The sequence below is a fragment of the Nycticebus coucang genome, chromosome 6 (genome assembly GCF_027406575.1).
Source record: "Nycticebus coucang isolate mNycCou1 chromosome 6, mNycCou1.pri, whole genome shotgun sequence".
In the NCBI taxonomy this organism is placed as follows: domain Eukaryota; kingdom Metazoa; phylum Chordata; class Mammalia; order Primates; family Lorisidae; genus Nycticebus; species Nycticebus coucang.
Genome location: NC_069785.1, coordinates 21,869,310 through 21,879,537, shown reverse-complemented (window position 1 = coordinate 21,879,537; position 10,228 = coordinate 21,869,310). Strand labels below are relative to the sequence as shown.

At 50.8% G+C, this 10,228-nt stretch overlaps 1 protein-coding gene across 9 annotated transcripts in view; it reads left to right on the top strand.

The window, feature by feature from the left end:
• Positions 1-1,885: 1,885 nt before the first annotated feature.
• NPAS3 (neuronal PAS domain protein 3) overlaps positions 1,886-10,228 on the top strand; it is a 907,184-nt gene continuing 898,841 nt past the window's right edge. For 5 of the 9 annotated variants that reach the window (XM_053594995.1, XM_053594994.1, XM_053594992.1 and 2 more), the window contains exon 1: positions 1,886-2,302. In XM_053594995.1, the coding sequence (XP_053450970.1) occupies positions 2,145-2,302 (158 nt within the window). In that variant the 5' untranslated portion in view covers positions 1,886-2,144. Of the gene's footprint in view, positions 2,303-6,067; positions 6,535-10,228 lie in introns of those variants that run through there. The other 4 variants (XM_053594998.1, XM_053594999.1, XM_053594997.1 and 1 more) reach the window with 1 other exon arrangement.

Sequence of the window (10,228 nt, the reverse complement as noted above, 5' to 3'; positions counted from 1 at the left end):
TTCGCCAGGAAGGAGGTAGTCAGGACCTCGGTTAGGTCTTCAACGAACTTACGGGATCCCTCGCACAAGCCCCAGATGCTCATTACGATTCTTTTTACGTGCAACACGTGGAGGACGAAGCAGTTTCATATCTCCTGGTATTATCTGCCGTCCAAAGCATTTTCTTTGAGAGGAAAATGGAAACGCAGCTGCGCCGTGGGCTCGGCCAGCGAGAGCTGGGCTCCCTCCCTCCGTTTCCCTGCGGCTGCGGGGCGCGGGAGGCTCCTCCGGAAACTGACTGGGGTTAGGGGAGTTCAGAGGTTGCCCCGGCGGGCGCGGGGCGCCGCGGGGCCACGGACTAGCCTTTGTGCAGCTTGGCTATTTCCTGAGAGCCATCAGGGTAGGAGGGGACGTCCGGGACTACGGCGAGGGCAGGCGTCTGGCCCCTAGACCGTGTGCCGGGACGCTGGGCCGGGCGGCCTCTGCCACTGTCGGCCTCGGTAACTTTCGGCGGGTCGATCCAGCCCCCTCTGTGTCCCGGCTGGCCGGCTGCGCCCCAGTTTCAAAGGGTTAAGCAGGTACCTCGCCGGGCGAGGCGCTATTGGCCGATGACTGGGGCGGGCGGCGCGGCGGCGGTCACCAGGCTTCGCCGAGTCCAACTTGGGTTCGTGCAGAAGACACCGCGGCCACTCGTCCCCCAGCTGAGGCTGCGGGGCTCCGGCCTTGGCGCGCAGGGTGTGGAAAGGAGGCGAGAACGAGAAGGGGAAACCTCAGCAGCACCAGCAAAAGGGGCCAGGGTGGCGTGCGCTAGAGGAGCGGAACTCGAGCCCTGCATCCCAGTGGGGACTGCGCCCGCCGCCCGCAAGTCCACTCCTGGCTCTGAAGCCGGAAGAAAGAGGAGGAAGTGGGACGACAGGGGTCCAGGGGGTGGAGGAACGATCGACTCCCGTCGACCCCACGCACTAGCCTGGAGAGGAGTGTAAGTTGTCACTTAAAAAGGCGCACCCAAACCACAAACATCCCTCCTCACCCCCTATAGAAACACTGGGGTAACAATGTGGAGAAGTAACTGAGAGAGAGGCGAGGAATAAATGCACGTGTTTTCTCTTTTTGTTTCCCTGGTGGTTGGAATTTGCAGAGTTCGCCTCAATTGTGGCTGCTAATTTATTCGTTTCATCGGTCAAAAGGGGCGTAGAGAAGTGGGTCATGGGGCACTCTGGGATCCCTCTGGCCAGACCTACAGTGTCCACCTCACAACTTTGTCCAGGACCACCCCGCCCGCTCACCAGGAACGGGAAGAGTCCATTCTAATAAAGGGAACAAACTCCCCTTTGCACAAAAGCGGCTTCTTCCCCCCCCCGCCCCCGCCTTTGCACACCATCCCTCCTCCTAGAGTACAAGTTCTCCTGGAGCCCAACTTGCGCTTGGCAACCCTCGCGCTGCCTGTTGTGCAGAAGATGGGCAAAGAGGGGTCCCAGCTAGGAAGGGAGGCTCTGTGCCCCCATTCCTGCACACGCGGGCTGGATTCCAGGTTGCTAGAAGCCGCAGGAGGCGCGAGCCTGCCTGGATGGTGGTTATTTCTCTAGAGAAAGGAGGGGAGAGCGCGCCTCAGTCTTGCACTTGGGTCGGAAGTGCGCGGTGTGTGTGTGTGTGTGTGTGTGTGTGTGTGTGTGTACAGAGTGGGGCGGGAAAGAAATGCACCCTCCGCTGCCCGTCATTCCCTCGCACCGGCCAAGTCCTCGCCAAGCCTCCCGGCGCATCCTTCCTCCGCCACCCCTCCCTTCTTCCCTCAGCTGGGCTCGCGCGGCGCAGCCGGAGCAGCCAGTGAGAGCAACATCCTGGAAAGAGGGGGGAGCACCACCGCCCCCCAAAAGGAAGAAAAAAGGCCCCACCCTGACACGTTTTGCTGTTTGCAAGTCCCTCGCACGCCCCCCGCACCTCCTCCTCGCGCTCGCGGCCCCCCCAGCCCGCTGCGCGCACATCAAAGCGCCTCTCCGCCGCGCACAGTGGCCGCGGCTCACTAATGGGATTGCAGGCTGGTGCCTGGCTCCGCTGCTGCCGCCGCCGCTGCTCGCGCTGCTGCTGCCGCCCCAGCCCGAGCCCGACCCCGAGCCCCCGCCAGCCCGAGCCCAGAGCCGCCGCGCCGGGGGGCCGCAGCCGCGGCGATGATCCGAATCTTTCCGGATTTCAGCGTGCAGGTGACGGCCGCGGCGGCCGGCGGGGCGGCCGCGGGGGTGCCGGCCAGCGCGGGCATGGGAAGGGCCAGCGCCGCGGCCAACGGCACCCCGCAGAACGTCCAGGGCATCACCTCCTACCAGCAGCGGTGAGTAGTTCCGCCTGGGCTGGGTTAGTGCCTCCGCCCCGGGGTGCTTGGGTGGGACTCACTTTGCCTCCTGTTTGGTGTCTTACAACACACATGCACATTGCCAGGGCTCACTTTGCCTGCCCCTCGTTCTACAGAAGAGGAAGAAAACATAATTCAGAATCCAGATTGAAAAGCACTCCAGTGCCCTGGCGAAGTGAAATCATCCTTTGCCCTCTGCCTGGCCCCAAATCCAGAGCCTCCGCCCGGAGTAGCGGAGGAGTTGCAGCGAAGTCTGAGACGCCGCACAAGGTGCTCTCGCAAAGTTTGGGATCCTCATTCCCTTCCAGGGGAATTTTCTCAATGCCTCAGCGGGAGCACGGACCCGCGCTGACGGACAGCCAGGGGGCAATTGATCACTGGAGGCTGATTGATCATTTGTTTCCAAACAGAATAGGAGCAATTTTCACGTGTAGCTGTAGACTTGTAATTCTACATTACAGTGTTATCATGTCACCTGTTACGACAGGGATCTGCAGCCTGAAACCCTAGTCTGTTCGGGCGCTGTTCAGTATTCATCTTAAACGCATTATAATGCAAATGCGTGAGATTCCGAGATACAAGTTAGGAAGCAAATTTTACAGTTAGGCTAGAAGTAGAGAGAAGGAAGTTTTAAAGTATTACTTGTTTGAATTTCTTCTAAACACTTAAATAGATTTTTTTTTTAAATTGCAGCTGTGACATTGAGATAGTAAACATTCTTTGATTCAGTTAGTAAAGAAAGAGAAAAAAAATGTGCCACCAATAGTCGTAGAACACTAAAGTTTTTAAGGACAACTTCTCATGTTGCAAGATTTTATTGAAAACATAATCTACAAAAATGCATTGAGAAAAACTAACAATATAATATGAAAGGTTAGCTCCCTATTTGTGGGTCTGAGTTTTATAAAAGATGGAAGGAAAAAGGACACATAAAAGTGTGAAATTAAATATTTGTGTTTCCCAGATTGCACATGATGAAACATCTGAGAGTTTGCCAATGGCATTTAACTTAAAAATATACACAATGCATAATTCAAATAACAGTTCCTATTTTTACCTTGTATTTCAAACTTCATTGATTTGAGAACCTTTGATTTGAACAAACAGTATTTAAACTGAAAGGTTAAGATAATCTATCACTGCCACATTTTGTGCTTCCTAACCAATGGCCCAGTGACCAGAGCAGATTTTGCATAACACATTGAGTGTTTTCCAAGTTGATGCCCAGTACTGCAGATATTCTGTAGATGACTTCATTATATGCTCTGCGTATTGTCGGACGTTTTAAAAAGAGTCTTGAAAATAATTAAAAAATGGCAATTCCTCGTCAAAGAGATTTTTGATATAAATTATTTCACTCTTGTTTTACTTCAGTGACTAAAAACCTTTAATACAAAAGATCTGGGAATCTTTTAAAGATAAAGGACTAGAAAAGAATTAGATTTTCCCTTTTCATGGTTCAGGTCTATATATTTTTGTCATTTATAAAACAATTAAATGACAGTTGTATCTGGTGGACACTTGAAGTAGAAAGTGCAAGCAAATGGTTACAACAGTATGGCCTGTGAAGTAGGGAGTCAGGGGTCAGAAATGTCAGGTGGCCTTTGGACCAACTAACCTATAAAATATAAACTGGGCATGAATTTTCATCCTTTAGGTTTGCTCTGAGTGTTAGTGTCCTTCACCCTGAAGATCTTGTGCCTCTTGGGTCCAGCCTTCCTTCAAGTCAGGAGCATCCAAGGGTGGCTCCCCCATAGTCTGGCACCCCAACCCTGAGAGCCTGAAAGCATGCTGTGCTTTCCATCTTCATCTTTGAATTTGGGCCACTTACCCGGTTTCTGAATGCTACTGCAGTAAAGACAAACTAAGGCTTTAAAAATAGGCAACTCTAAACTTTAGCCTTTGGGATATATTATTTCCTCCCTTGATAAAAATAAAGAACATAAAAATGTTCTGCTGTTTTGACAGAAAATGATAGCTGTGAAAAATGCAGCTTTCTCTGATTTCTGTACTCAGACATGAGGACACCTGTTACTGTCCTTAATTTCAGTTAATTTGGGGGGGGTCAGGAGAGAAAGTCATGGAGGGCAAGAAGATTATTAGCAGGTGTTTGAGGTGTCCTCTGGCTCTTGCAAAGAATTGTGGGTCACCAACATCGCCAACGTGTCAGGTTTGAGGAGTTTTGAAGGGCAGGAGTTTCCACCTGGAGACTTGGATACATTTGCTTAACTGAATGGTGACACTTCATTTTACCAAATAATAGTAAGTACCGTTAGGAAGTCTGGTGAGGCAGTGATAGCAATGGGGATTTTTCAAGCAAAGAGTGACCTGTTAGTAGAACACAAGCCTCTCTCATTTGTCATATTTGGGCAGAAACACCCTAGACTGCGTGTCCTGGAGCCAAAACTTCTAACTGGGAACTTTCCGCTTCTTTGCCAGCCCATGCATGTCTTGTACACAACACTCTCTATCCCGGTTCATTCTGCAATCATTCTCATTTTCTCCTACCTGTAGAGTGTACTCCAAAAAAAGAACTTAAACATCATCATGCAGATTCAACACCTGTGTCGCGGAAAAACACTTAAGTTTTCCTTGGAAATTTCCAACTCCCAGCCCTACCTTCCTGGAATCCTAGAGACAGGAAGACCTCTTTTCAGGTGTCTCTCACAGGAGTGATGTGTTCCATTAGGCTCTTTCATTCATTAAAGGTGCAAATGTTTTTAGGAGTCCTTTCAGCTAGTCTGGTTGACTCGTGACTGACCAAAGTCTCTGCGTAAAAAGCCACCCACAGGACTCAGAGTGGTTTAGTGGAGAAAACGCTCTGACCAGCCAGCCTTTCTCTAGGCCTTGCTGAGCTGTAGAATGGGGCAGCGGCTAGAGATCCCAGAGGCCGGCAGTCCAGTCCCAGGACCCTGGACCCACACGGCCTGAGGCGTTTGTATCTAACTGCGTTCAAACGCAGGGGATTCACCTGCGAACCCTGAGCTCTGCACACACGTACATTGGTGAATATGCAGATGCCTCGGCTTTGGGAACGCTGCTGAGAGCGCGGGAGCCACACGGTGCCTGTGCCGCCGCTGCGACAGCCCACGGGACTCTCCGGGTTTGCTGGCTTGGCCAGCTCACGCATTTATTTCCGCTGCCCCCAAGGCACTCCTGGGACTGGGTCTTGCCCCAGCGAGCTCTTGTGGCCGCCCAGTTCCTCTCTCGCTCTTTCTTTTTTTCCCTCCTGGCTGCGATACTCCAGAGAAAGGAAGTGTTCGAAACTGCAACTGAGTGGCGTTGTTGCGCCGGCAGCCGAGCTTCCCAGTCCCCTGACGAGAAGAGAGAGAGAGAGAGAGAGAGAGAGAGAGAGACAGGGGGGCGGAGGGAGAGAGAGAGAGAAGGAGAGAGAGGATGAGAGAGAAGGAGGAAAGGGGGGCTGTCTGCGTGCGAGACAGCGCTCTGGAGCAAAGCAGCTGGAAAATGCCCAGAAATACTTTCACAGCGGTCAAGCTGGAACCCCCAGCGTGTCCTCCACCCGCCCCTCCCGGCCTAGGCCCCGGCTGACCCCCGCCGGGAGGGTGTGTGCCCCACCTGCCACCCGCGGCTCCCGGGGTGGGGTGGGGGTGACCGGGGTGCGCGTGTGGCGGCGCGCGAGGGTGAGAACCCGGAGGCGGCGGGGCCCTGGGCCGGGCTGCCCGCGGGGCCGCGCGGCCGCCTCCCCCCGCCGCCACCACCTCCCCCTCCTCCGCCGCCGCCTCCGCCGGTCGCCTGTCTCCGCGCTGGGCATGTCTCGGGAGCCGGGGCGGCCCGGGCCGCGGGCGCTCTGCGGCGCATGGACGGCGGCGGCGCCGGGCTGGCAGGGGGAGGAGAAGGCGCAAGCGGCGGAGGAGGCGGCGACCTGCGGCAGGGCGCACCGGCGGCGCGAGAGGACGGCCGGCCGCCGGCAAGGCTCCGGCCCCACTACTTTTCCGTAGCCTCCCGCCTCAGCAGCACGGCCGCCGCCGCCGCCGCCGCCACGGCCACGGCCACGGCCGCCGGGCAGCCGCGGGGCGCCGCGCACGCCCGCACTCACTCCCGCCACCCCACGCACACGCACACCCCCCGCCCTCCCCACGCCCCCCACCCGGGAGGGGGGAGAGAGGCAAAAAGTAAGAGAGGAAAAAAAATAGCAGGAAGATGGCGCCCACCAAGCCCAGCTTTCAGCAGGATCCTTCCAGGCGAGAACGGTAACACTTTTCTGTTTATTGAACCTGCCGCCGGGGTGGCGGGGCCCGCTGCGCAGCCCGCCTCCTGGGCCCGAGCCCGGGGACCCGGTCCGGGGCTGCGGCGACGCGCCCCCGGGTCCCCACGCGCGCCGTCCGCCCCGCGGGGGCTGCGGCAGCCGGCGGGCTCCGGCTCTGGCGGTGGTGCCAGCCCCTGCGAGCAGTCGCACCTCCTCGGCTCGGCGAATAGAGTGACTCGCTGACAAAAAAAAAAAAAAAAAAAAAAGAAAAAAGAGAAAGAGCAAAAAGAAAAAGAGAGAAAAAGAAAAAGAGGGAAACAAGAGAAGGCGCTGTGTGACAGGGCGCAGCGGAGAGGGCGGGGGCCGGGGATCCCCGGGGCCGCCGCAGGTCCCTTGGCAGCTGCTCTCGAGGAAGGGAAGGAGGCTGGGGAGGGGAGGCGGGCGGGCGAGGGGAGGGCGGAGGCGGCGGGGAGGAGGAGGCGGCGGCCGGGGGCGGGAGCGCGGCGCTCGCGCCAGGCCCGGACTGTGCAGCGGAGGGGCCGTGTCCGCGCAGAGCACTAGGCCGGGCGAGCGCCGAAGGGAGCGCGGCCGTCGCCTCCGGCAACTTGTGGGCCCCCCTTCTGCCTCGGCGCTCATCTTTCCCTCCTCTCCTCCTCCTCCCTTCCCAAAGAAAAAGAGAAAAATAAAGAAGAAAACCCTTAAATCCAAATAAGCAAACAATCAGTGAGATCCAGAATGTGTCAGCAGTTGGAGCATCTATGCCCCGTTAGTTACTGTTTGGGGATCCGTGTTTTAAAAAGTTCCTGGTGAGAATTGCATATCCAGGCAAGGGGCTCAGTCGAGCATGTCTGTTTGAAGTTAGTTAAACTAGTAGAGCCAAAGGGAAAGGCAGTTTGTGTTCAAAATATCCTTAGCCGTCCTACGTGAACAGCATTGTTCGATTTTCAGAGTAACTAAGCGCCCCTCCCACTACCACCAACGTGGTTCTCCCTCCTGCTGCCCACCCAGCCTACTTTGTTTGGAATCCTATTGACTATTAATTGCCAGCGTTAATGACATTAATTGCATATAGCGTATTGGTTTGAACAAAGTGAATATCTCTTTCGGTCTCCAAAGAGGCAAGGCTCAGTAGGAAGTATGAAACGAGCTACCCGTTGATTCATGAGCAAAACAAATACAGTCAGATACGTGCGCACCCCCACACACTCCGCAGCAGGGACGTTTACTTGCCTCACCCGCCTAAGTGAGCTTGAAAAAAATTACGGACCAAGTGCTTACTTGCAAGATTGAATTATTAGTATACAGGTAGTTTTATTTTAGATACAGTACAGTGTTTAACCTATAGCTCACATCAAAAGAAGATAGGGAGATAGACGTCTGTTCATTTAGAAAGCTGCTTTTGTGCGGTTGTTTCTTTCATACAATAGGGAAGGCAGAATTGTCAGAGTTAAGAAAATACTTAACATTAAGTAGATACATAATTGACTATTTCTAAACTCTCCATAATTCAGTAGAAATCATCTATCTGACAGTAAATCATACATGATCCAGTTTTTAAAGATACTGAATGTGTGTAGCATTAACGATTACTCCCCAACTATAGAAAAGCTGACAGCTCATATAGCTAAAATGAACATTTAGTTCTTGAGAAGTGTTAGTGTTTTACAGAGAATTCACACGTTACTTCACCTTTTTAGGTGGAAAAATCTATTTCTCAGAGCATTGTGCAAGGCTTTTAATAATTATTTTTGTCTAACATGGTAGTGAGTGCTTTTTGAAATCAGAAGCGTATAGTTGATTTCCTTCCCTCCTACTCCCTTTCTTTCTTCCCCTTTCCCTTCCTCCCTCCCTCCTTTCCTTCCTTCTTCCTGGGTTCTGTAGGTAGTAAATGTATTTATGGGGATGGCCCCAGTAATCTCTCTAGCAGAAGCCTATTTGTGTGCCATTTTGGGAATTTCTCTGAGATAGGAATCTTGAAGATAGAATTAATTTCTAGGGGAAACTTCATAGCCTGTGCATGAGTGCGTTCTTTATCACCTGTCTCCATTTGGCATTCCAAGAAGGTAAATCAAAGTGTGCGATTTGTTATTCTGCTCCACTTGAGAGCCGAACTAAATAACACTTGGTCTGAAATTCTGATTGAAGTTGTAGGAGGATATACTGTATTTAATTTAATGCCCTTTAATAGCATCTTCTTGTTCAGGTTGGATGCTGTCATTTTAAAGGTTGGATCTGAGAAGGTTTAACCTGTGGGGAGAGGGAGGAGAGGTGACAATGGGGTGGGGGGGGGCAGAAGAGGCTCTGTAGAGGAAGGAGTTATAAACTGAGCCTTTGCACAGTAATAACTGCAAACTTGGCCTGTTATCCACACAGTTGTTTTATGCCCCAAGGGTTCACTTTGTTATCAGGGTTTTAAATGCTCTTAACACTTTAAGTGTAAACATTACACATGTAAGTTGATTTGGTTTTGTAATGAGAAATGGAAAGTCAGATGGTTTGTTCAGGAGGGGATTGTTTTTCATAGTTACTTGCTTCAACTAAGTAGAGTCATTCCACCTTTATTTCCACTTTGTGCAACCTACTGATGAATGGCAGTATTTCTCTGTAGCAGTTAAACACAAATATGTTTATAAAAGATGACTTTCTATGGACATTTTAAATTGTATCCTGCTATTTATTTTTTGGAAACGGTTTCCAAATCATTGATTTCACACAGGCATTTATGCACACTTGATTCTTTACTGCTTTTCAAATATATCCACAATCAAAAACATATCTGTTGAATTGCCTTATTATTTATGAAATGTCTAACCTATGTATGATAATATAGTGCAAGAGGCATTTCTTTATAATAATGTTTACAAAGTAAATTTTGCAAAAAGAAGCTTGTTCTTGATAATCCCTTTGGTTACAATTTAGTACTCCTTAAATTTTCTTAAAAGAAAGTGCCTCTTTAGGGCCCAAAAGAACAAGTTGAATACCTTGTGTACATAAACTTGTTTGATTTTCTTTAAACTCCAGTGGATTACAAATTGTATAGGATTGGCAAAGCATTTTTCTGCTATGTAGATGGATAGTCAAGAAAATTAGGCAGAGAAGTGTCAAACATGTGATATGTCCTTGCTGGTCTATTCTAGTAGCCTGGGGTATTTGGTTTAAATAGCAGAAGTGGCAGAGACATTTTTGGAGGGATTTCTTTCTACAGTGTAAGCTTAAACAGAGTGATAAATGATTATATGCGTTGTCTAACACTTGCTTATATATATAAATAGCTTCACAAGATTGCTTAAATGATAATCGAAAATATGAAATAGGATGGCCTTCATATCACAAGGCCAAGGGTCTACAAATGGAAAAACTGAAATAATGAAATTTTTCCAAGGCAGCAGACTGTCAACAAGAACTGTAATGCATGGACATATCATAGATCCACCAGAGAGGATATTAGACCATATAGCTCCAGAGCCAGGAATTATAATGACCTTTATTACATAGGACCCTACCACATTACAACATCCTTTCAGATTCCCAATTTCTGATTTACGAATTCAGAGACATTCAACTACCCTAAGTGTGCGATCTGCCAGTCACTAGATGTGATTTGTTACAATGAGAAAACTTGAATTCAACCTTTTTTGGTGCTTTTAGTTTAAAAAAAACAAATGTTACAGGAGATGTTTTCAGCACATAGTGGTGTT